The 27,037-nt window shown below is 41.2% G+C and overlaps 1 protein-coding gene across 3 annotated transcripts in view; it reads right to left on the bottom strand.

The window, feature by feature from the left end:
• Positions 1-1,613: 1,613 nt before the first annotated feature.
• ttll7 (tubulin tyrosine ligase like 7) overlaps positions 1,614-27,037 on the bottom strand; it is a 79,736-nt gene continuing 54,312 nt past the window's right edge. Inside the window, exons 16-23 of one of the 3 annotated variants that reach the window (XM_020702299.2) lie at positions 25,160-25,455; positions 24,193-24,327; positions 20,143-20,223; positions 18,137-18,297; positions 15,646-15,819; positions 13,679-13,773; positions 4,955-5,059; positions 1,614-3,873 (exon numbers count right to left, since the gene is read on the bottom strand). In XM_020702299.2, the coding sequence (XP_020557958.1) occupies positions 4,977-5,059; positions 13,679-13,773; positions 15,646-15,819; positions 18,137-18,297; positions 20,143-20,223; positions 24,193-24,327; positions 25,160-25,455 (1,025 nt within the window). In that variant the 3' untranslated portion in view covers positions 1,614-3,873; positions 4,955-4,976. Of the gene's footprint in view, positions 3,874-4,954; positions 5,060-13,678; positions 13,774-15,645; positions 15,820-18,136; positions 18,298-20,142; positions 20,224-20,905; positions 21,054-24,192; positions 24,328-25,159; positions 25,456-27,037 lie in introns of those variants that run through there. The other 2 variants (XM_004067739.4, XR_002289955.2) reach the window with 2 other exon arrangements.

Raw genomic sequence — 27,037 nt, 5'->3', positions numbered from 1 at the left:
TACCAGAGTCACTGAATGTGTCCCTTTGAGAATACACACAAACAAACACAAGCAAAATGTCAGGACAACAAGGCAGGTGTGTGGCTTGGAATACTAACGAATGGCAGCGAACATATACAAGCATGCCATGCAGGCATATGCCAGTGAGCAAACACAATATGACCACTCGCAGATGAAGGAAAAAGTATTGATTCTATTTCAGCAGCCCTGCCACTGAATGTCTACGTTATATAAAGTGAATAACTACTGTAGTTCTCTAGGAGTGATGAATGAAGGGAAGGTGAACAGATGTGGAACTCATTTCCAAGTCTTGTGTGGTTGTTCTGGTCCACAGAAGTGACAGGCGGCAGAAATGGGTTCAAGGATGAACACACATGAGCTTCAGACAAGGGGTTGTGGCGGAAAAGGACTCATCTATGGCAGCTCCACATCACACCTGACAGGACTTAAAGGATTTGCGGCTAACGCCTTGGTGCCAGATACCGCGGGGCACCTTCCGAAGGTTTGTAGAAGCCGCAGCATTTGTGGGTCAGAGTTGCTTTGGCAGCGAGTGAAACACCAACAGCAAAGATGGCAGGGTTGGTCATAATGTTTTGGCCCAACTGTATTGCACAGTGCATGCTGCTGACACAGTTGGTAGAAAGGACGTTTAATCCACACACACACATGTTGTACATGGGCCATGCACATGCTACATTTGTCTGATAAGAAAGGTCAGCTTTTTATATGTCTTTGAAAGTACACAAGCCACCGCAGGCTTTAGTTTAAAAAGCTTTCGTGGAAGTAAGAGGGCGGCTATTCTTTTGGACACCTCACTCAGCTGTAATTACAGCGCACTACTTTTTTTCCCTGCTGTCATTTGAAACAGTGGATTAAGAACTGATTTGAAGCCAGACCATCTGTTTTTTTTTTTTTTTGCTCATGTCCTTCCTTATCTCATCGGAACCATTCACTTCTGAAGCAGCTCCCAGTTGCTTTTACTCTCCAAGCCAGGGAGGTTGTTCGGCTTAGCGCCCTGAAACTGGGTCAGTTTCTAAAAAAAAAGGGAGGGATAAAAACAAAGAAAAAGGTCTGGGCGCTGGCTCCAAAGCTGCTTGGACCACACACAGGTAGAGGAGAAGGAGAGTGAAAAGGGGAACGGGCAGAACTGAGCAGTACAGTCTTGTTGCTGAGGTATTTTTGGACTGTATGCTGGGGTCACGGTGCCAGACGGCCACTGGCCCCCACTCTGGTCTGAATGTAGGGGCCAAGCCGAAGGCCTCAAGGTCAGGCCCTACAGCTCTGCTGACACAGAGGAAGAGAACATGGGGGTGAGCGGACAAAAAAAAGACACTTTACTACAGGCTGCCATTACACACCCAAATAAAACCTCGGCTGCTTTCCTTCCCCTCACACATCAGGGTAAGATGGCTCACAGGTCAAGATGGAACACGAAAGACGCTCTCGTTACTGAGATGAGTGACAGGTCAGGAGTGTCGCCCATCCACAGAGCCTCTGCTGTGAAATGCAATACCTCTCTGAAGTTAATCCAAAGAGCTGCTCAGTAATGGATATCTGGGGGACAGGAGTTCACACTTTAGTGGTATTCAACTGTTTTTGTTAATTCTGCTTGATTTTTTTTTTTTTTTTTTTTTAGTAAAAGTGTCAGGTTATACATTTCTAAACCGACCTACCTAATTGTCCCTTTGTGCCCCCCATGTTTATTTTTAAACCCCAACATTTTAGGAACAGTTTAGCTATGCTAACAAATACACTCTTTGCTGTTGTTGCAAGTGTGCAGGACTATCAAAACACTAGTTTAACATGTCAGTTGTCTAAATGTAATCACTTTATTGGACTGTGCAGTAAGTAAGTTGGAAACCCCAAACAATGTTATCAGATTTTACTTTGCACCACTCCTCCCTCACCGAATGAACCAGGACTCAAACGCTGCACTGTTGATAATTCCATGGAAGTTTCCCAGACGGGTCTTTAGGCAATTGCATGTTTTTTCTACATGCAGTAGTCCAAGAAATTTGAGGACAATCTGACTTTTAGGGTACTATGAGTGACCACTGGAATCCTACTGTCCTCCCAAAGGCCTTAAATGTGCAGCTACAGTCATTTCACAATCCTAATAAATAAATGAATTATCAGATTTTTTTTAAAAAAAGGAAAGAAATTGACGGGAAATTGTTAAACTTTTTATTGCTATGTAAAATTAAAAATCCCCGCATTACCAAGGAAGAAGTCCTACTCTTAAATAAGGGAAATTAGGCAAAAAGAACATTTATGGCATGGTGAAAAAAAAAAAAAAAACATAGTGAAACATCAGCTTTAGACATTTTAGAACAGTGTAGCTGCTTCACTTTTGAATCCGATTAGTTCTTCAATCCAGGATCTCATATTTTGTTATTTTCAAAGTCTGAACACACAAAGTTACTGCTAAACACACAACACTGTGTTTGTTTCCTATCAACACACAATAAATCATTTAAGTATGTGAAGTGAGCCAGGACATGAAATTCCTAAAAATAACAACCAGTTGAATCTAAGCAGTAGATGTGCATACTAATGGCACATCAATCATTTCCCTGGCACTTGAACCTGCAGTGCAGTGGGGGGGGAAAAGGCTGCAGCAGCTCATCCCAGGCGAGTCACTGCTGTTAAAGTACAGCGTTATGGACCATCGAGCAAATCATCCTGCGTGCTAAACAATCTCTGAATCATGACAAATATCGCAGTAGTCCTCAAGACGTCAGTCCTTAAACAAGACAAATCTAACATGGAAGAGCCTTCTTTGCAGAAACAAAATGATCGCTGGAAACGTAAATCTTCAAGTATGCTCCAAACAGACTCTCTGTCTAAGCACTTCATCTAAACAAACTAAAGTCTACGCATGCATAATCTACTAATGTGCAGCCACGTTCTCTTTCTGCAACGAACTGCAAAGTGCATATCAGAAACGAGCGAAAGGTTTGGCTCTTTACATTGTGGCATTAAACTCAGCTCAAGCTTAAAGAGGCAAAGAGGCTCGGCTTTACTACGCTGACATTCAAGAAATGTGTTGCTCAACAGTGGTCCACCTAATAGTGTCTCACAAGTTTAAAAAAAAAACAAAGCATTCAGCATTCAAAAGTTCAACATTTCAAGTTGCCTGGGGTTCCCCTCTTTTACAATTATTCAGAAGTGAAAACAAGAATAAAGTCACTGTTAACAACATAAAGCCTTTGATATAAGTATGAAATCAACATTATTGTACAGACACAAAATATCTTAGACTTCAAAAATAATCTTTGTAAATCCACTTTGCTGATAAAACTCAATGTCTGCATTTTACACCAGCATTTAGTGCATAAATGAAATATGTTAAAAAAAAAAGAAGTATTGAAATAAATAAATAAATAACCCTTGCATTTGTTATTTTTTTCTTTTACAGTACCGTGACCTGTAGCTGTACAGTGAAGTATGACACAGCATATAAAATAACTACAGGTAAGGGGCGGTTTGGGCTAGAGGATATCTGTTGTCTGCTGGTCTGAATGCTGCAAACTGAACTAAACTAAACAACCTTTCAGAACCAAAAACTATCCAAAGTTGGTTTGCTGATCTTCCAAAAGGCGATTGGGCACGGTTGAAACCCCATCTGGAGTCAATAGCTGCACCAAATTCAGATCCATAGCAGGATTATTAATCTGGGTTGGCCAGAGAGCACGGGGGTTGAGGTCAAAAGGTAAGGTGTCAGGAGCCAGGGTTGGTCTGCCATGGTGACCTCAGAAGTGGTCCGTCCTGGCAGCCAAAAGGCTGCGGGAACATGGCACGGCTGAAGAGATGTGGCCAAAACTGGACGGAGGCCATTTCATGATGAACTGGGAGGTCACTGGCAGCACGTACCTGGACAGACGGACATGGACCATAGATGGAGGGATTAGGGAAAAGGATCTTTATAATGAAAGGATTAGTTCTGCAAAGGTCACAACTTTGAGGTCAGAGAGCTTTGGTTGACACCACGGCGGTACACTGCCAACTATTCACATACTGGTTTATCATTTATGACAATCACCGTTTACACAAGTCAATTTTAACAATGCTCCAAAGACAATTTATCCTAGCACCAGTTGGCCTTTGAGATATAAAATAAAGAAGGAAAACAAGAAATTTCTAAATCTAAAAAAGAAACTGATAAGAAATTGCATTACAAAGCAATTTTGCACACAAAATACTATCTTTATTTTCATATATTGTCTTTACATACATTTTTTTGTTACTCAACAAGATACAATCCAAGAAAATATTGTGTTTATTTAAAGCAGGAAAAAATGCTAAAAAAAAAAAGAACTTGTGACAATTTCTCATTGAATTTTTTTTAAAGAGCTTAAAGACTCACTCCAGTCATCTTCTGATCCATTTTCCCAGTGGAACGCTTTGTTTACGATTATGTCGTAGATTATGTCGTAGAGCAGCAGTAACTTATTAAAAATTTGCCTCTCGGTTCTGCCCCCCCCCCCCCCCCCCCCCCCCCCCCCCTTGCTGTAAGTTCTCTGATTACATGCTCTCCCATTAGCTTACAGCACCTCATACCCCCAACCTAACATTACGAGGAAAACAAAGACGTACATGGATCTGTTTGTCTACAAGCATATGCGTCAGAATGGAGCGGAGCAGGGAGCCTGGGGTCTGCAGTGTATTTTTAAATATGCTCTTTTTAAAAGTAATTTTTTCGTCTTCTCTTGGTTCACAATAATTTGAATAAAGAAACACTCAGAAATGCAATTTTGGGCTAAATTTTCTTTGTATACATCATCAGAAAAATCCCACAAAATACGTTAAAAACCCAAAAAATCCCACTTCTTAGTCTGTATTTAATCACAATAACAAGTCTTCACAACAGCTCTGTATAGTTACCGTCAAACTCCTCAGAGGTTATTCCATTGTTAGATTGCATACGTGTGTTATTATGAACAAAAATCCTCACCCATCATTCCGAGGCATAGACGTCAGTATCTTTCCAGGACCTTTCTATGACACCTTCCACCGAGACAGAGCAGTGAGGCAGCTCCTGCTAACAGCGTTCCAGTACCTGACAATGAGACCAGGTTCAGGTTGAAATAGAGTCAAGGGAACCAACCCTGCTCCAATCTTCCTTTGTTACTGGAAATGAGTCAGACATGGTGTCAGAGCAATGTGAAATGAGATGATCAGATCCTGAGCAGGGTAAACTGCTCTAACAGAGACTGCTGTTTACAAGACGGGAACCACACAATATTCTTTTTCAACTAATCAGTACAAACCATCATAATTAAATTTATTGATTTTATCAGCAGAGATGCACTGTAACTAAAACTGTCTCCCTTTTAAGACTTTTTAGATGTTACAAAATACATATCGTTTATATATGTGTGGCACTTTTTTTGGTACACAGGGAGGCCAAACGAAGTAGATCATGCTGAAGTCCTTGAGAATGTTATAAAGAAGTAGCCTTCTAATCAAAAGTGACCTCGTGGAGAATGAATCTTTGGCCCCTGAGGTTTGTTGGTGATACCACGTTTTCATTGAACAATTCTTGAACAAATGAGCAGAGCAGCATCTGTCTTAACACAGGTTCAGACCTAAGAGAGTTGGACAGAATTCAAATTAAACTGATTTGGTGGATTCAGGATTTTATTGAAACAGCTTTAAGGGGGCTGTGGGTCTCCTTCAAGCAAATAATCTTGGTAATCTGCACCCTGACAGAGTGAGCCCAAGTAAACCAAAGACGGTAAGAGACGTGACCACTGGGTTTCTAGAGAAAAACAACAGACAGAGCAAGTCCAAGGAAATCACATAAAGGTTGGAAAATGTGGTGTAGCAATGAGATCATGGGCTTAAAAATATGTATAATATTCATACGGCTAATAAGATACGCCATATTTTTGTCATTTTTATTTTATTTCTGATTTTAAATAAAAACGGCTCCCAAACAAGCAGCTATTATGCTGCATTCACACCAGACGCGATTCAATGCTAAGTCAGATGCAATCTGAAGTCCTTTGGGTGTCGGCCGCGATGCTTTCAGTGACTTCATAGCAAGGTAAAAAATAAATCTGATATGGCTGATCAATGCAGGAATTTTTGTCCTGAACTTCCATCCATTTTCTTAACCCGCTGGGGCTGCGGGGTTGCTGGAAACTGTCCCGGTTACTGTTGAGCAAAGGCAGGATACACAAGTCGCCAGCCTGTCACAGAGCCCCTGGAGCTGGAGCAATCGCGCCCGCTACAATAGCACCTGTGGTCTGTGACAGGCTGCCGACCTGTCCAGAGTGTGTCCCGCCTTCGCCCAACAGTAACCGGGACAATCTCCGGCAACTCAGCGTAGCAAGTGAGCAAGGCGCTCGCTATGCTGGCCCGCAGGTGGTTGGCTGCCCGTCAGACTGACAGCCGCCGCGAGTGCTGTCGTTGCGGGCGCGATTACTCCAGCTCCATGGGCTCATGATGTTTATCTTCTTTTCATCAAGACAATAATAAAAAGATCCTCCAGTTTTCATTCTAGGGTTTGTGTGGGACAGAAATTCTTCAAACTGGACCACAGAGAGAAAGAAATAACATTCAAAATGGCCGTCACATCCAGGAGCAGCTCCTGCAGTAAATGATGATGTGAGCATCCCTGAATGATCTGGTGAATCTAGACACAGTGACGTGCTTGCTGGCGCCTCTGTAGAGCTCTCCAAAACTTATCAACCCAAGCTACTCGCTCAACATCATCCAAGTTTTTCATGATGTGGCAACGAATTAAGTCCAGAAAAACATTGGCTGTTGCTCTGCGGCCGGGGCATCAAGGTGTCAAGGGCAGGCGTCAAGCAGTTAATATGATGCATGTCAAAAGAGAGCTGGCGTGAATTAGACACGAGGATGGGATCCAGTGTGAATGCAGCATTACTGAGACGTTTTAACCCTTGTGCTATGCAAGGCACTTTAACGTTGGGAGTGGGGTCATCTGGACCCCACAAGACAGTGCGCTGAACCTTTTTTTCCTCAATGATATGTCATCTTCACTGGTGTCCATGGATTACATGAAATCCTCTTCACCTTTATCCACCTTTCTCATGGTAGGGAGAACACCTGAATGTAAGTGTGGGCTCTTTTTGACCCCACAAGATAGCGCAAGGTTTAAAGCAGCTTGTTCTGTTTCATGTAAAAATAAACCAAACCAAACAATGGTGTGAAATCTGAACCATTTCTGTTATTTTTAATTGAAAACCTTTTGGTTCTGGATTTTCATTTTTCTCAGTCTCAATAAAGCACCTATAATGTATTCTGTTGATGTTACACATTCTTAGTAGACCTGTCTTTAATGAAAAACTGAAACTTACACTGACTGATCCAAAAGTTACACATTTTTCTATTTCATCCTCAGTATTTCCCTTTGGTTGGCAACCTTAGCTTTGCACTTTCTTTTATTTCACATTATGATGTAAAGGTATGTCAGATTGTTGGTTGTATACATTACAACATGTATCCTTTTTTCAGCCAATAGTATATTCTATCATTCTCATTATTGAAATGGACAGAGCTGTGATTGTTTTCATTAGTTTGTGGTTGGATGTTACACATCTATTTCCAGGTTTTATATTCCAAGCAGAGTCATGGAAATTGTATTAAAAAATGAAAAAAAAGGGAATTGAATATTAAACATTTACGAAATGTAGAGTGAGCCTATCAGCATTTTTCTGTTATTCACTTTGAGAATATTCAGTTCATAAAAAAAAGGAAAAAGGAAAAAAAATACTTTAGTAGTGGCTAGTAATGGAATAGGGGGTGGGGGTGGGGCTTTTCATATCGAAGCGGCTGCTCTCTACAGGCTATGTTTAATTGGACCCTCAGTCCGCATCTTCCAGGTTCGTATTTCTTTTGATCACTGGCCTTGGAAACTTGGTGAGTGCTTGAAGCAAGGGGGAGGCTTTGCCTCAATTCATCAGCAGTGATGGACAGATGCTGCATCCAAATCTATACATCCAAAGCTGCTATCAGCTGCTGTTATCTCTAAAGAAAAAGCTGATCCCAAGTCGTCCATTGAAATGCAAGAGCCATGGTGTATTAGGAAGAGGCTAGACTTATGATGGAGAGTGAAAGCCTGTCAGGATCACTGATGTAATGGTAAACCAAGAGGTACAAAGAGGCTTGAAGCTGTCTATGCCCTAAACTCAGCCCAAAACCCCAATTAAACCTAATTACTGCCATGCTCTTCAGACAAATGAAAGTTAATAGAATCTGAAACTTTTGTCATTATTGGAAAGTCGTCTTTAAGTTTTGACAGTAATTCCTGGCTTAACAAGAAACTCATTAGCGGGGTTATTTGGCTGCTTCCTCTCATCTGCCCACACAGAAACAATGACTTTGCTCCAACCCATGAGGCTGTTGAAACACTTGATCAGAGCTCTCCACGCAGGAAAGGGTGCTTGAATAGAAGCAGGCAGTTGTGGTCAATAGTGGAGACCCTGTGGAATCCAGTTAACAGACCAACTTTAACCTGCGCTAAAAGCCACATGTGTAGTAATTTGCACAATATGAGAATGTTGACTTCTAAGTCAAATACAAGATTTTACTCAGGAACGCTGAGTGTAAAACAAATTAACACCTAAATAAAATTGAAAAAAAGTTAAAGAAATATCAAATGTGAGGTACTTTTGAAATATATATTGTTTTATTTACTCTGTGCTTTAAAGTATCACATTTAATTTTTTCATGCACAAACAATTATGCTCTTGAAGTGACACTGATAGTTTCTTTGTCTTGTTTTTCTGCCTGTCTAAAGTGTATCTTCATGGTGAATAAGAGTACACTCTCACAACAGTCACTAGAATTTATAGGTGAAAAATAAAATATGGGTACCCTGAGTAGGTTGAACGCAACACATTCTCACACAACAGTGCTTAGTTAGGAAAAAAAAAGGAAAACAAGCATTTCGGGGCTGCATAGGTGAGCGGATGCACAAAGCCACAAGATACTAAGGAATCAGCTGAATGACAGCAGCCACGTTGTTAAAAGTGAAAATGTGGCAGTTTAGTTTATCCATCCAATGGTACTATGACACATGTGAAGCAAAATTCTATGCCACTGTATGAAGATGAAAACCCTCACATTATTACCATGCAAATAAGAAGTTATATTGGCACAAGGGATGCCTGAATTGGGTTAGAGATTTTCCCCTCCAATGCATGATTGAGGATAAAATCCTCCAACCACAAGCTGGTTTACACATCCAGCTCTGTGTTTAGCAATCTGATTCATGGTTCTGATCAAAACCAAATTAACCATATTATGCTACTTGTGCCATTTATTAACAGCATTACAATGAATCAACTCAAAGTGAAAGAACAAAGCAAAGTAAAAACAAAACAGGAGACAATCCTCCATCCATTTTCAGAACCTGTTGAATCCCTTTCAGGGTCACAGGGTTGCCTGAGCCAACCAAGCTGCTATTGGGCGAAGACAGGGCACACACTGAACAGGGCGCCAGTCTCTTGTGGGACCACACACACACACACTTACACTCAGTAGACAATACTTTTCGATAAGATTATAAAGGATGATGTCCCCTCAGGAAATCTGGTTTGCTGCATTACCAGATGACATGACATTTACGAAAACACGTTGGCACAATCACAACAATCAGCTGAGCAGCAATAGGTCAGAATCTGATAAGTATCAAACAGTTTTGTGGCTGTTAGATTTTCACTGCCATAGGACCAAAGGAAAAACCTGCTGTGCGTCCACCTATGAGGGACAATATCTGTGACCAGACAGTAGAGGAGTGAAGGAGGAACGGACTGAGTGTTTGTTGACTTCCTTCCAGCTCTTTCAGTGATTTTTCTATAACAGGTAGGGCAATTCCCATCAGTTTTCTAAATGTGGTCACTGCCCCTAAGATGTTTTTTGAGAATCTGTAGCATTTCCAAACCACTAAATGAAGGAGAATGTTCAAATATTCTCAAATAAAGCTGAAGAGTACCTAAATATTTTATCATGAACAATAAAAAACACAGATTTCCTTAGCAAAGGCCGTCTCTGCTGTGCTTTGGTGTGGCTGCACTTGACCCAAGAGTTTTTAGGTTGGTATTCAAGAACTAAGACACTTGTAACTTGTAACTGACTGTCTGTGTTTCATTGATTAAAGTGGGTGAGGATGTTTACTTCTTCCTTAAGTCTATTACCATTCTTTGGTTTTCAGGTTAATGTTAGCTTTGATGTTTTAAACAAATTGAGGAAGAAGTAACACTGTCCCATGTTCCTCTTCTTTCTCGTGTAAAAGGCTTATTAAAAAGCGAATTATCAGATTAGTGACGTGCTTGTTGGTAAAAGTGAATCTGCATGAGGTTGTGAATTAAATAAGTAAAAGTGACAACAAACACATCCCCAAGGGCAACCGGGGCGGTTTATTCTTTCTCTTGAAAAAGACTTGCCAATCCTTACTTGTTGTACTCCACTAAAAAGAAAGTACCTGGTTCATTAAACCAAAATGTGTGAGATTAAGCATTATTTATCTATAAATTTAGCAAAAACCCATTTTAAATAGTTAAATGAAAAATCTACCAATAACATCTTAGAAAGCATTTCTAACTTTTCTAGGTGCATGGAATAAATGCAGTAAAAAGAATGGTATCTTCCACTCCTCTACAGGTCTTACATGCAGATGACAAATTGTCTGATGAACTCTGAAGAGGTGTTGGATTTAGGTAATTATGATTATTTTAAATGTAAAATTGAAGCGCTTTATCACCATGGATGTCAGTGAAATGGGACAAACGTCATTTGGATTTGAAGGTTTGGAAGTTTTAGAAATGTGGTTGTGTTCCAAAGGACAGGGCTGTGTTGGTGTAGTGAAATATTTAAGATTTCTGTAAAAACAAATTGCTGAGCACAGTTCTTTAAAGCATGTCCATGGATGATATCCAGCCCAGAACTTTTTAGGGGTTTGCTAATTCTAAAGTGACACAGTACTTCCAGTGCATCTTTCACATGTTGGTAGCAGATCGGTGTCCTTTGCTGTTGACCTGTGGAAGAAGCCATTTAGCTGATTTCCCAGAGAAGTTTCATCAGTAATTGGTGGGAATAAGAAAGGTGTTTCTTTGCCCTTATGCAGAACACTGTTCTTTGCTTTTAGCCCCTGCCATCCCCTGTCAGCTTTTTTAAATGGAATTTAGAATTGATAAAAATTTAAGTTTTTCTTTGTGAATCCCATTGTATAAAGTATTTAGTTAATTGTAGGAGTCAATCTTCTTTCAGGAGCCAATTTAGCTGAGCAAAGACCCACAGATTGTAAATTTCACAAGTCGATACAGTTTGTCATCACTACAACTTGATCATTAATGTCTGGTGAGTTAAAGACCTTCCATATTGTGCAGTCAAAGCACAATATACAATTGAGGATTCACAATTCTATCTCAAATTTGGACAAAACTTTTTTAATGTGCTTTTTAAAAACTCACAATGTGCACTGTGTGCAATGTGCACCCAATTCTCACTCCATGTGAGAATTTTACACTTTTGTTTAGTCCATGAATGCAGGCCCGTGTTATGCCAAGCTGTGCCTGCCATAACTTGCATGACTTTAATGGCGTACACTTGTATAGTGCTTTCCTACCCTTTCCTTGAAGGCCTAAAGCGCTTTACAGTCCCAGTCCCAGACACCCATTCACACACATTCATACACTAATGGCAGCTCCGCTGCCGAACACTGGCGCCAACCTTCCACCAGAGGCAAGGAGGGGCTCAGTGTCTTGCCCAAGGACACTTCGACAAATCAAACCTGCAATCTTCTGAGGTCGCCCCCCCTAGTGCTGCACCACGGCCGCCTTGAATGTAGCCAGAGAATGCACAGCTCAGCAAAATGTCAATTTCTCATGTCATTGGTCAAAATAATCAAATATTGTTTCGGTTGTTAAAACTTTGACTGTAATTGATATTGTCAAATTGATAATTCAAAGCTGTAGTCTTCATTTTTATATTATAATGGCACAAACTATATACTGGCAGTATCATATGATCATAAAAGTACCTGCAGATGAATATCTGAGAGGTTGTTAACGACTGTCAATCATCGTTTGAACTTATTTAAGAACTGCATCCCTACTTTTTGAGCCACTATTCCAGAAACAAACAAATGACCCATTACCCTCTACCTATTCTTAATGAACCGGTTAAAATGTATTATTTACTACCTTGTTTTACCCGTGATTAAGATTGTTTGGCCCTGAATAAAATTAGCATTTGATTATTTGGCCCAACTAAATTTGTAAGTAAATAGCCCTATAGTATTTAGGAACAGCGATGCCAAATAGACAGAAACACTAAATAACAAAATAATTTTAAAAATCATCAGTCTCCTATCATCTCCTAAAACTGTCATTTGTGGACAAATGGCTGCCGTCTTCACGTCTTACTGGGATGTAAGATTTTAAGTAGCAACCAGACGTTGTGAATTAAAAACTATTTATGGATCATGACAAAGTCTGAACACGCCACAAAAACAGCTGCCAAGAGGGGGGTATGCTTCGGCGTTGATCTTTAAGACACAGTTACTGTTGTCTACAAATTTACACTCCTTCTGAAGTGCATTGGAAAAGAAATTCGACCTAAGCTTTGAGAAAAATACTTTCAAGATGTTAGCCAATCAAATTCCTCAATTTGTGTTTAACTATAAAAGAAAAACCAGCAACAACCCCAAGATCAACATCTCTATTAACTGTTTTTATTTTTTTTACTTGAAATAGAAGTTTATAAAAACAAAGTCTGGGTGATTATATTTGCTTTGCATAAAATAACAGGAGCTGGTCACCTTCCAGTAGTTTTAGTGATATGATTTTTCTTTGACGGGAAGTTTTTTTTGTTTCATTTATTGTCATATGTCCCCAAAAAGTTTATCTGTTAGTTGTGTGTTGAAAGTAAAAACAGGTTGAAAATAATATTTGAAGTCTAACAAAAGTAGTGTGGCTGTATGCAGGAGGGATGAGGGCATGTACAATTTATTCTCTTGTGTTTAGCATATGCATCAATGAGAAAATAAACCTAATTGCTTCTCTGCTTTCTGAAGTGGTGTTAGGTCACACCAGCCCTTTACATGCCTCATGTAGAGCCGTGTGTCGTTTGTGTTGTGGAGTGCAAGCACATGGTGTAAAGCCAATTCGTTATTCAGTCTTCTTGTAACAAGAAGAGCGTGGTTAGAAGATTGATCATGGCACTAAAGCGAGGAAGGTGAGGCTCTCAGATCCCATTAGGGCCACTTGTGCTGACAACACTCTTGTGGAACTGTACAAAGCTGTTGACTGAAGCACTGAGTGAAAGAAGTGGCAGCTGGGTATGTACTGCAAGCAGGCTAAATGGTTGCAAAATTGACAAAGTTATCCAAACAGTCTGAATCTGCTTCCGTCTCCTTTTTAAACTGTTTGTAAAGCGCTTGTTTACATTTTGTAGCTGCAAGTATTTCGAAACACTTACAAACTTTTTTTTTTGCTTTGTATTAATCACCTGCTCATTTTGATGTAGGTGAAGGAAACAGAATCAAACATGCATGACTGTTGGTTCTTAGCCAAAGCAACCATCTAAGAGCAACACTATGCCCAAAGCGGTGACAGAGTGCAGAAGATAAGTAGTGATTGTGCTTAAGGATGGGCAGGGCAGGGGGCGGGGGGGGGGGTTTAGCAGAACTAAACCAAGCAGAGACCTGCATCGAGGGGCGAAGAGACGGTAGAAGAGGAAGCAGCAGCAGCAGCAGGAGTGGAGCCATGGGTAGAGGCCGGTCCGGCAGCGAATGGTAAGCTTTTATTTTACACAGACACATAGAAATTAAGAAGAGACAGACCACTGCATGCCTAAAGCTACTCCCAGGTATACCTGCTGAAAAACAATGCGCATTCAGTTGTGAAATTGTTAATAATGTAACCCAACACCTACCGTATTTTTCGGAGTATAAGTCATTTTTTTTCTTTGCATAGTTTGTCCAGGGTGCAATTTATACTCATGAGCAACTTAGTAGTGATTTTAAAAATATATATTGGGTCATATAGTTGTTATTTCACACTAACAACCGGTTGCCCTTTAGCGGTTGTTTCCCACTAACAACCCCTAGAGGGCACTGTAGGTGTGTGTATCAGTATTTGCTACTGACAGCAATGCAGAAGAAGAAGCAACGTCCAAAACAAACATGGTGGACATCCGGAGTGTTCTCTTCCTGAACATTATGATATTTTTCTTATTTGCATCAACACAATGTTATTCTTGTTTTTATTTTTTCTTCCCTTTGACTAACGCAAGACTGGAAGTAAAAAAAAAATGCTGCAGACGCAAATTTAAAGCATGAATCGTGTACCATTACGCCGGGCTTAGCGGATTTGTTCAGAGGCATTGCACTTTTCTCCCGAAAGTGCAACTTATATATGATTTTTCTTCTATATTACGCATTTTTTGGTTGCTGGGATTTAGACTCCGGTGCGACTGATACTCCAGAAAATACATATTTTAACAGCTGAGGTTTCTAATACAGTAGGCACAAAGTTATAGTCTGTTAACATATGAGCAAGAGTTGTGAATCATGTAAAGTGAGGCCCCAGGAAAAAAAAAAGAGCCTCTCTATCGTGAGGTCATTTGCCGCTTAGGCTCATCTGGATTCTAATTGAATTAAGAAGGCCTCTAGGGGCCCCAGGCTAACCTGAGGACTAATCTGTGGGCCATTATTTCCTGTTAACAGCCCTCTCTCTTTCCCTCTCCCTCTCTCCCAACCCAGATCGCACCCTGTCTGCCCGCCCAGAGCATGTGTGATTTAAAAGTTCACTCATTCCTAACTTGTGCGGCTGTCCCCCATGGGGATCCGTGTTAAAAATAGAATAAGGCTGATTTTTGCTTGTTTGTTTTATCAGGGTTTCATGAAGAAGACGATGGCTCCAAGGCACCATGGAGGGTGGTGGTGGGGAAATGTTTCCTAAGAGAGGTTTAATGATGATAACCGCTTCATAGCCCATGGTAGCCTCCTAAAAAGAGTTTATTTCTTCACATTTTTTATGTTCAGACGAATGAAACCAACTTTACACCTGGGCCTAAATATAAGAAGAAGACATGAAAATTAATATTTACAGTAGCTCTCATCTCTGTGTATTTTTAGCTCCTGTATTTGGCTCTTGATTAAACATGATTTTACTCTGTAAGAACAGTACACCTGATTGCCAAACACTGAAACCACCTGTCTAACATTATAAAGGCTTAATTGGGGATCGCCTATCACATCTTGAGGTCATGATATCCTGATGATCTCCAGTGAACAGCTCAAAGATCCTTTTAGGTTGTACAATTAAAATAAAAATACAAAAAAAAAAACTCTGCAGGAAGATGTTTCTATCTCTAAGAGTTTACGATTTCATTTATGAGTGATATTCATTTAGGGTATATTTTTGAATATATGTGGTGCAAAAGCTTTTTCTGTTAAATAGAATTAATTTCATTTAATTAAGTTTAAGGATATATTTTTTTAAACAGTTAACAGAGATAAATAGTCTTCAAAGAGCTAAAGATGAGCATGACAAGCAGAGTGGAGCCTAATCTGAAGAGACTCTTGAAATGTGTCTTTCAGTCTTCTTCAAGTCTGTATTGCAACAGAAATGGTGGAATAATTACTCAAAAGGGCGATTTCCGCCTCACCTGGTGTCATCCCATTCAGGGCTGAGTCCACTCAAAGAGCCGCGGGACTCAGACACAAACTTGTAGACGACCAGCAGGCAGTCTCGGCACAGCTGGACCAAGCGGCGGCAGCACTGCAGCTCTTGCGGTGATGCCACCTCACTGCTCTTGCTAAAGATGGTCTCCCACGATGAACTGCAGAGCAAAAGTCGAAACAAAGGCACCAGATTTAGATGATATCATGTCTTCACAGGGATGTACAATGATCTGTTTATGTGTGATGAATGCACACGAAGAGGCGAGTTCTTTCACCGCACTCGGGGAAATGTATTTGCCTACATCCCTGCGAACACAGACAGGCGGGAAGACACACAGAGGAGGGATTAAACAAATCCAAGTACAGTTAACCCCTTCTCCGATCCTGAACATACCCCTGACTGTGAGAGAGCTTTAACAACTAAGACACACAACCCCAGGGGGTACTTTTGATGTCTTCCCCTTTTTGCTCCTTGGGAGGCTTCTTCTGAAAGGGTTCAAAACTGCATGTTTCTATTCTCTCCCTCCTAAGTCGTTTTCAAAGCTCGTTGAATTCATTACTCACGATAGCTGCTAGGCCATTTGACTGAAGACACAGAGCAGTGTGTGTGCGTGGGGGGGGGGTTCAGGTCACGTTTGGTGTATACATTTTGAGGTGCACCGCCTCTCTGTCGCTCCATTATACAAGGCCCCCTAACGGTTTCATCTGTTTTGAGTCGCGGCCTGCTTTAAAGGGAGGGGGCAGCACGACAGGATAGCAAGCTAGCTGAAGAACACGCTGAGATCAGACAAAGGCTGCACGGGGCGCAACATGGGGTAGCTTAGCAGGCTAATCCTCTGGCCAGGACCCCTCCACCCAGTCTGCCATTTCATACAATGTCTCAGTTTCAGTCTCTCCACGCTCTCTCTCCGCGACCACGTCTATCTCACCATGTGTCTCTCTCTCTGCTTATCGACCACTTCATCTGTGTCACCTGCTCACTCCCTTCCATGCTTGACTCCAATTAAGACTCCCAAGGAAGTACGGCGGGAGAAAAATGGAGAGCTGAGGCATCGACTCGAGTTACTCCCTCTGAGCCCTCTGTGTCAGGGGAAACACGCAACTGAACAACTGAACTATAAAGAAAATGTGGAGGGGGGGGACACAAGAGGAGGTCATATCTTTATCTCAGAGGAAATAAGAAGGCAACAGTACAGTCAAGTGTCGGCAGAATGGTATGATTTCTACATTTGAGGGTTTATAGGTAAGAAATGAAGCACTGTGCTGTACATCTTTTGTTTTTCAGAAAAAACAAATAGTGATAAACAAAGAACGTAAATACATGCTGTTATGTAATGTACACAGTGCTCACAGGCATGAAGTGTGATTACTATTCATGTTGTCTCTAAGGAATTAGGAGACAACATTCTACTCATTAGAGAATGATGCTTATGATTGCCCCCCACCCCCTAGTCATCATTTAAAATCCCACCTGTACTAAGGTGATGAGGCAGTTTTTATTTAGAGGCGCTACAACTGTCTTTTGTATTTACAATTAATTTAACACACAATATGTGACAGAAAAATCCATTGAACAAATGTTTTTATATATCCGCACAAAATGTTTGTGTAATACACCCCTGACACTTTATTGCGTTATTTCTTCATTTTATTTTAGTACAATTATTGTTGTTATTTATTGTAATTTAGTGCTATTTCTTAGCTGTTATTTATTTTAGTGCCTGTAGATTTCTGAGCCATAGTAACAAAGCTATTTCCCCACCGTGGGATGAATTAAAGTCTTATCTATTGAAGTTCTCTCTAAAACCTAAATGCAGCTCTTAACTCTCTGAAATTGGATCATAAGTATTTAAAATGAGTCCACATGTTAATAAACATTTTGCATATATTTGTCCAGCTTTATTAAAAAACAAAAGTATTAAACATTTATTTCATAGTTCCAGAAAAAAATGTTTTAGAGACAAAATAACATTCTTCCTTGTGCTATTTTAGATGACCCCCACCCTTGCATTGATGTGTTCTCCCTACCATGACAAAGGTGGATAAAGGTGGAAAGATTTCATGTAATCCATGGACACCAAAGAAGATCACAAATCATTGAAGAAAAAAAGGTTCAGAGCACTGTCTAGTGGGTCTAGATGATCCAACTCCCAATGTTAAAGTGCCTAGGATAGCACAAGGGTTACAGAAGACATGCTGGTCTGTCAAGCTTGGGATTTGCTGAAAAAAAAAATCTTTATGCAGCTGCTTGATTTTCCCATAATCAATACAACAAAAACATGCAGCATTTGTGTTTGAACACAAAGTGTCGAGTAATAGATTTTTGTTTTAAGGCACTAAGCGTATCAGTTCTTACATTTAAACCAGATAATTGAAACATACAGACCTTGTTTGCTTTTTAATTATTGAATTCACTTTAAATTTGCTTAGTAACTGAACCACGACACAGCTGTGGTCTGGCTCAGAAAGCCCTACCCGGTGTTGGAAAAGCAGTTCCACAGACCCTGACCATGACTCCACAGCAGCCTGTTGAAAACGCGGTTAAAAAGTCGGTAGAGGTGGAGACTCTCAACATCAGGCTCCCTCCAGATCCGCTGTAGAGCTAAACGGACATTGGTGCGGACAATATCCAAAACCTAAGAGACAATCAAAGTAAGAGATGAAAAAATGAGACAAAATCCAAGTATGACAATTTATGTAAAGTACAAAGTTTATATTTATGTTCCCATGCTAAATTTATAAGAATTAGAAACATTCCTTTTTTTTCTTTTGGTGATGTAACCTTTAAAAGTAATCATGGAGCCTAGTGCATTTGCTCATTAACAAAGAAAAGTACATTAAAGTGTACAAGAAAAAGAGTTTAGACACAATTATCACTGAAATTACTTTTTTTTTCTAAATCACAGACGTACAGTATAATGAGTGCCTCAGCATATATTCAAGACATGAAGCTCGCTGTATGTCTCATTTGTGTGTGTGAGGCTGTAGTACAGGCAGGACGAAAAGTGTTGGGGCAGACAGTGGAGAGGCTGGGAGAGGACTAATTGCTCCACCAACGTCAGTCTTGGAGATGAGGTGTCAGAAGTTCCTGGGCTGTCTATGGACACCTGCGCCAGCCTTCCATCTTTCTCTTTTTCCCTTCCCTCCCATCTCACTGCCTTCTTTTCCTCCCTCTTCTTTTTTTTCACCCTGCACATTGCTGAGCCCCTTTGACTTTGATTCTTCCCTCCTCATTACTGAAGTGCCCATCCATCTGTGTGTAGGTGAGTGTGTGTTTGCAATGTAAAGAGTAAGATTTCCCCACAGCAATAGGGGCCAGCAAGACATGCATATGCACTCAAACAGACAAGCGAGTAAACACGCACAGAAATGTTTTGGTATGGTAATCAGAAGGCAGAGCGGTGGGCGCTGCGTCTCTGACCTCTGCCTGCTGATCATTAGGCTGTTTCACTCCAAATAAACATCAGCTCAAACCACCATCACCAACAACACAGCTGAGCACAGTGGTGCAAAAAGCAGCGGCTGAGAGATCACATCATTACTGACACGCCTTCTGGATGCCATTTCACGTCTGGTACCCTTCTTCTGTTTTGTTTACATCCTATTTGGTGTCTTTGCCTCCTGTTCTGACACAGTAATGATCTTCATGCATGTCTGTTTTTTTTCTCTGAAGTTTGATTTGGTGATATTTTTGTTTTTTAAAAGTTGTTCAAAGGCTTTCAAAGAAAAAAGGTAGGAGCACCAACATTTTGTCATGTTTTTCATTTTAACAAAATCCCATTCTGCAAGGGGTGACAGTTGCCACGCAATGACAGCAAAAGCAGGCAGCTTATGCCCGTGCCAAAATATAAATGTGTCCCAACTGCAAACTTATATTTAAAGTATAGAAGCACTTAAAGCTTTTTCCCAGTCCACCTTAAACCTCAAATGTTTTTTTTGCATCTTGCTAATCATGTTTAAAATTGTAAAGAGTAAGTTTCTTTTGAGATCACAGGATGTACCAACTACACTCAAATACAAAACAGGTCATCGTAGACAACAGTCCAGTCAGATTTGAAGTCATTCAGGCTACTTTGTGCTGTGTATGGTGGAAGAATGATTATTTTTTTCAGGATAAGACTGGGATACCTAAAGCAAGATCTTGATATCTGTCACGGAAAATTAAAATTAGTGACACACTTTTAAATGTCTTAAATAGCCTGAAGTAATTTCTCCAATAAAATTAAAATTGTAAGACATTAAGGAGAATGGTTAATAGTTGAGTCTGTGGAGAGTCTCATTCGCCCAGGTCATAATTTTGCTAGTTCTGTTCTCCGATGTCATCAGTTGTTATTGGTAGATGTAAGACTAGAAGCCTTTACACTTCCAGGTTTTTTATCTGCATTGTGTCCTGTGGTCTGACATTCTACTCAAGCAAAGCTCCAAAAGCCCAGCCAAAACAATAGTATTTACTGCAGTTAGAATTCCACTGTGAGACTCACCTTTCTTTGTTTGGTTGAGTCCAGCTTGACCAGCCAATAAGAAGCCACCTTTGGTTTGTGGTATTTCCAGTTGTCGAGGATCTGTAACATTTATATTGTAAGATATATTTAAAGTGAAATAGCCTGTGGAATACCTATATGCTTCCCCTAAAAGAGATACTGACAGTAGAGTATCAAATTAGCACACCAGAGGTTGGATTATTTGTATTTTAAAACACACTTTTATTGGATTAAAAAAAAAAAACTTTTTACACAAAACCCTCTGGTTAAGGTGCTTACACGGCTGTCATCATTCATAGAGCTCAAATAAGAACTATGCAAACTGAATATTTATTATACCAGATTATGTTGGACTATCAAATTTGCTTAATTTTTGCAGATTTGGTTGCTATGAAAGTGTCACAGACTATATGCACTTAGTTCCAAAAGATAAGTGCATATAGTCTAAGTAGGCAATGACTAAAGCAACAAGGTGAGACATTTATTTTCCACACAAACTATCTAGTTTGCAGTTTACATAAAACCATACCTAGTGAGAAGCAAAGCATTTAAATGATCACTTCATATTTCTAATGGCCGGCTTGGATTCTCTGTAAGGTTAAAAACAATCTTTTTTTAACTTAAAACTTAAACTGCTTTTTTGGTTAGTTTTTATGGCAGAATAACTGCACACTGGAGATTACACTCTCCAGATAGAAGCATGTTCGGATCCCAGTTGAAAAAAACCCTTTGTCTATGACTTTTTCTATTTGTATGCACTTACTTTCAGTTGCAACAATTCCGTGTGTCTACAGGCAGTGTTGTTGTTGTCATGTTGACATAGCCTGTACTTTCCCACTGGTGCAAATGCATGATACGATCCAGGATAGATCCCTTGCAAACAGCACTCTCGCTGGAAGCTCCAGAGTAAACTCCAGAGGATGCACAAAAGTACATTCAGTTGGTTTTACATAATTTCAAACTTTGATTTTCCTCTATGTCTACTATAGTCATAGCTACTTCCTTGACAATCTGTTAACCAAACTTTAAACAGAGTCCTTGGTTGGATTTGAGTTTTAGAACCATGAGAATGTTGCTTTGCCTCTAAATAGTCCTCACAGTGCAGCAGTTTGAACCACAAGTACACAAGCACAAACATCCTTATCCATCCTCCCAAGCACACGCGCAGGAATCCCCTAAACACACACAAACATCACAACAAGCACAGATGGAGCAGCAAAGTATACAGTAAACATTTAGTCCATATTTTACTCTGTTCTCAACAGGAACCTGCAGGAAAAAAAGTGATAAATTGTTGACTGCAGCACATCACTAACACTCCCTGCTAATTGCCAAGTACGCTTCATGCTAAGTGGTCACATTGTGTTTTATACAAATTACTGTCAATTTAAGAACAACAAAAAAGCGCATGTGATACATTTCACCCTTTACTGGGCGTAACAGAAGATTTTAAGTAAAACACAAAGAAAGCAGCTACCCGGAAACAAGATTGCCTTTTTGCCAAGTAAACACTCTTCTCCCAAGGCAACAAGTTGACAGTACAGGTGCAGTAACCAGTCTGTTTCCATGGTGCTCTCATTAGAGTTTGTTAACAGTACAGGTGTTGAGGTAATTGTCTTTTATAACCTCAGCACACCCAGATGTTATGCAAACACAAAAGTGCTGCTTGTGATGAGGATGATGATGAATACTGTGTAATCTGCCAGAAGCTTGCTCTAATGGTAAAATTAAATATTACAAATGCATAATAATTCTCTAAACAAATTTATTGTAGATAACTATTATGAATGCAAGTATAAACTGACTTTTTAATAGATGTCAGCACACCCTTGATAATTATTATTATTACTTGGATCTAAATGTTCTTTCTTGAGCTCACCTCCTTGGTTAAAGATGAACAGATTAAAACTTAAGATAAGTGTAGTACAAAAACAGACAGCTGTAGTTTAACAGTACAGATATATCAAAACTTGGATTTAAGTGCACGTAACAAAGCTAAAATCAGCCATATATGCCCACATTTATCTGTCAATGTTGACAATACCTTTATAGTCAGTCTCACTGGAACCATTAGAGCCACGATAACCATGTAGTTTTGAATTTCAAAGAGCCTCATAGAAGAAAACCTCTAACTTTAGTCTGATTTAAGTGTATACAAATTATTTTACTTCATTTAATTCATTTAATCATTCAATTCTTGAAAGGTTATTCTTAAAAAACAGATCTGCTCACCAATCTCTGCTTCATGTCATGACAGAAATACTTGGGTGACCGTGCTTTTTCCATTGCCAATCGGCAATGCAAATCATTCATTCAGAAAATTAAAGAATCTTGAGTAGAGTTATCAAATGAAATTAGTATTGCTAATTGCTGACTGTCTCTCAGCGCGGCTCTGGCCTCTGTCTGCAGCTGGGTCTGACCTCCTGCCTGCCTGGCCGCCATGGGAGGGGGGGCACCTACCGCAGCTGGCTGGGGGGCCGGTCGCTCGGGGGGAGCCGGTTGTGCCCATCCACCTGCTCCTCCCCGCTCCCACCCAAACAATTGTTGCACACAGGCACATAGGGCTCCGGGAACTGGATGGGTGGGTCATGCTGGCGGGGCTCACTGGGGGCGTTTCTCTCTGGAGTCGCGTCGGCGCTCGCCCTCCATTCCACTTTTACTCGCATATTAGACACCTTGATTAATTTAGGGCTTTGTGGGGATGGTCGGGTGACGGGGGGTACGGCGAAACATCCGGGCTCATCTTTCACTGGTCCGCCCCACAATTTTAACTTGCAGTTTAGACACACACACTGCATGTTCGCAGCACGAACACAGCAAATACACACCACACACAGAGGGGACCCCGGAGTGGGGGGGCTCTGCGGCTTGGCAGCGGTGGGGCCCGCCACACTGGAAACCTCCTATTTTACCGACAGCACACACACAGTTCACCCACACCAACATACATGGGTGGGGTCGGGGAGGAGCGGCCGGTCTTCACCCGCCTGGTCCTCTCAGGGCGGCCAGGCTTGTGGGTATCCTGTCGGCTGTAGTGGTGGTCAGGCGTACGGCGCTGGGTGGGTCGATCGGCCGGCGGGGGTCACTGCGTGGCGACGGCGGTTGGGGGGCAACCAGAAGATTGTGACTGTGTGTGCGAGACTGCATGGGTGGGACAGACCTGGGGGCCAGCTCACCGGGATCCTCTGGGGCTCTCCCTCCCCACTCTGCGATGGGGAGGGAGAGCCCCAGAGGATCCCAATAGAGGGGTTATGGGAGGAGGGGTCGGAGAACGTGTCGAGTGAGGAGGGTTGTAGAGGCTAGAGTGGGATGGAGCTGTGGTTGCAGGACGATATCTGGGTTGCTTGGGTCGGGTGCCGGGGCTGGCTGGCTTGCGGAGACGGGGCGCCGGCTGGGTGGTGGGCGGCTCATGGGTCCTCTGGGCCCTGGCTTCGTCCTTTGCCCGCATCTCGGTGTCCGGCGCCCGGTGGCCCCCTTGGCTGCCGCCTGGTACGGTGAAATGCGCCTTTTCTTGTTGCCTGGAGGCCCAAACGCCGGGTTCACCTATGCCTACCGGTGCCGGGGGGGCCCCTCTGCGCCTAGCTGGGTGGGTGGGCGGTCCCCCCCCCCCCTTCTCCTGGTCTGGCTGGTGGGGCTGGGAAGGATCTGGTACCCCTTATGAACACACAGTTCACTTAGGCAGCATGCCTGCATCTCTACCCCCACCTGCACGTGCACACTACCACACTGTTCCCTGTCTGCTTCATCCCTACTCCTAACCCACAGTGTATTGATGGACAGATATCTTGTGGTCATCTTCGTGTCAGAATTTCACTGTAAGAAGTAATATTTGTCTTCTCAGCAGATCTGGTATATTTGCTACACAGCTTAAAATAATAACTTATTAAAATCGGTGCTTGTGTCTCTCACTTTTTCCACCTCTCTTCCTTTTATTCTCTTCCACACACCCCCCTTCACATTCTTCCCCTCTCCCTCCCCACACACACTAAATGTAACAAATAAATAAAAAATATGAATGAAAATCCCATTTAAATAAAAACAGCAGCCAACCTCGTCCAGCACAGCCTCGGCCTCCTCTTCAGTTTTCCCTGGAAATCTGATCCGCATGGCGGTGAGCGCTGCCAATGTCTGATGCACCAGATCAGCCTCCTGTTCCTTACTCCTTAAGTGTATTAAAGAATCACCCTAAAAATACAAATGGAGTAAAAGTCCAATTAAGAAACTGCACTGTATACATGCACATTTGTACAGTATATAAATTCTTCTCTAATTGTATAAATTGTCTTAAGATTAAAAAGGTACAAGATTTACTAAACTATTCTCAACCCACTGTTTTTCACCATCAATAAAAAATGTAAAACAACATTTTCATAACAACACAAAAAGCACAGGCTTTAATTCAAATTTCCTTAGTAACAATGCTAATATCAATGACTGAAAAAATGAAAACCACAATCAATAGAAAAGTTCAAACAGTCTGATGTAAGGTGGTTATAGTCGTCAATCCATTTGAATTGGTCATTCTGCAGGATTAACACTGAACGGATTAAGTGCGATAAGATTTTCAAAGAAGGAATATTATCTGCTGAATAGTTCATTTTAGAATATATCAAAGTGAAAATTTTGAGAAAATCTGGGTTTTCCTTTTTGTTCAGCTTACTTTACATCAAAATTGTTTTTTAGTTAACAACAAAGTAAACTCTCTCTTTCAAAGGGTGATATCATTTTAGATATTTTGCTTTCATTTATCCCTTAAAATATTCTTAAATTTAATGTTTGCCGGGACAAGCGAGGGCCATAAACACATCAAAACTATTCAGCCAAGATTAGATATTACATTATTGGTCTCTACCAGCCTGCATAATGTTGGTCTGACTGTTTGAAAAATGTTAAAGTATGCTCTCAATCCCAGAGGAGGTGAAAATCAAGGGTACAACAACTATAAAAGCTGAGGCTAATCAAAAACAAAACCATGCTTTTAAAAAGTGTGTTTGTGTGTGTTTACTGAGCGTCCTACTATATTGGAGTGGATGGTCCCCAGGCTGTTGCTGTGAGGTACCCGAGGGGCATAGCCACTTCGGCTCAGTGAATGAGAACGCAGCATTGCAGAGCCTGGTCGGATGAAGGGCGTGGCCATGGGAACCATGGGAGAGGGCCTGCTGGACAGAGCTCGCACCTCACTGGGAGATGAGAGAGAAGCTATAGAGCGGGGGCAGGAAATGGAGCGTCTGATTGGATCAGAAAGCGTTGGTGAAACGGATGGAGCAGTGTTGTTTTTGAATGGCTTGACCGACGGTTTCCAGTGCATACGACCTGTAGAGAAAGGGGACAGAAAAAAAGATGATGTATAATGACTTACTGTCACACATTACTTGTATTTTCAGAGCCTTTCCCTGAGTCCCTGTCACTGTCAAGCTCTTTGCTTTCCATCTGGCATTGGGCTTTTGGAGATGAAGTGTGGCCTCCAAACTCCCAAAGCTGCACTGTAGCACACTGGCCCAGTGGTCTAGTGTGTGTCATTAGCTGCTCCAGCATGTTCAGAGAAGTCAAGAAACTTAACATAAATCCTGTAGGGCTTGAGAGCAGATTAAAGAGCAGCTTTCTGTCCCACATACACATCAACAAACATACACAAAGAAAATAATGGAGAAACTCACACTGACAGTCCATAACAGTTGACTCAGCTCCAACACTCAACAAGCCAGTGTATTAGTGTGTGTCTGATATCAAGTATGCGCACGTTTGTTCATGTGTGAGCATGCTGCCACAGAACCTTCCAAGGTTTGGCCATTGCCAAATGACAGCATTATGAGGCTTAGTAGTGGTTGCTCTTTGGTAGCTTAGAATAGAGAAGGGTTTGGCAAGGTGGCTGTGTCTGTGTGCACCCATTTGCACACAGACACATACTCGGATGATTTGTCCAAAAGTTAGGTTTTCCACAATTGTGTTTCTGTCTTTTGTAACAAACAGAATGAGTTCATGAAAAGGTTTTCTCCATTACCATTACCATCCGATCCACAATGTAACCAGAGACATTTTCTGTTTCAAGGCCAGTACATAGACTCTTTTATTAATGAGCTTTCTCACTTCTAACAGCTAAATAGAGTTGATGTATGTGACTTATGTAAATTTGAGGGACTGTTAGAGACTTGTCACTGTAAGACAGGACATTCCAACATTAAATTCAAGGTGCTTGTCAAGGTAAATGACAAAGAAGGCTCTTTTTGCTTCTCTTTCAATCAAATTTCTTTCTATTCATCGCTGCTTTTATTTTTACTTTGTATTGAACTTAACTGTGCTGTTCAGGGACTCTTCTTTCCTTTCCTACAGTGTTTTTTTTGCCTCAAAAGCTTCTTGGGTTCTCAGGCACTTGGTTCTTGGGCATTCCTTTAACAACAAACTTAGCAAAAAAGGTTCTTCATCCCTCAACTTACAGGGAATGTATTTTTTACACTTAATAAAATAGAGCCAAAATTTCCATTTTATCACAGATTTAAAACAAGTCAGTGGATATATGTGATTTCGCTTCTGTTCACAAGGGTCTTTGCAGGAATGTGTCTTCTGCAGAAATGTGCAAGCTCTTCTATGTGCACTAGAAACCTTAATGGGCTGCATGGTGGCGCAGTGGTTATTGCTTTCTATCAAATCCCAGCTGGGACATCTCTCTGTGTGGTGTTTGCATGTTCTCCCCATGCATGTGTAGGGTTTCTCCAGGTACTCCGGTTTCCTCCCACAGTCCAAAAACCTGCCTCATAGGTTGATTCGTTATTCTAAAGCAGGACTGTCAAACTCCAGGCCTTGAGGGCCGGCCCCCTGCTGTGGTTTTCCAGAAATCCTCCCTTATCTGCTGCTAATTACCTGGATCAGGTGTGTATAGCCAATAAGGAGCTTCAAT

This window comes from Oryzias latipes, chromosome 4 (assembly GCF_002234675.1).
Source record: "Oryzias latipes chromosome 4, ASM223467v1".
NCBI lineage: Eukaryota > Metazoa > Chordata > Actinopteri > Beloniformes > Adrianichthyidae > Oryzias > Oryzias latipes.
This window is presented reverse-complemented; position numbering and strand designations above follow the sequence as displayed.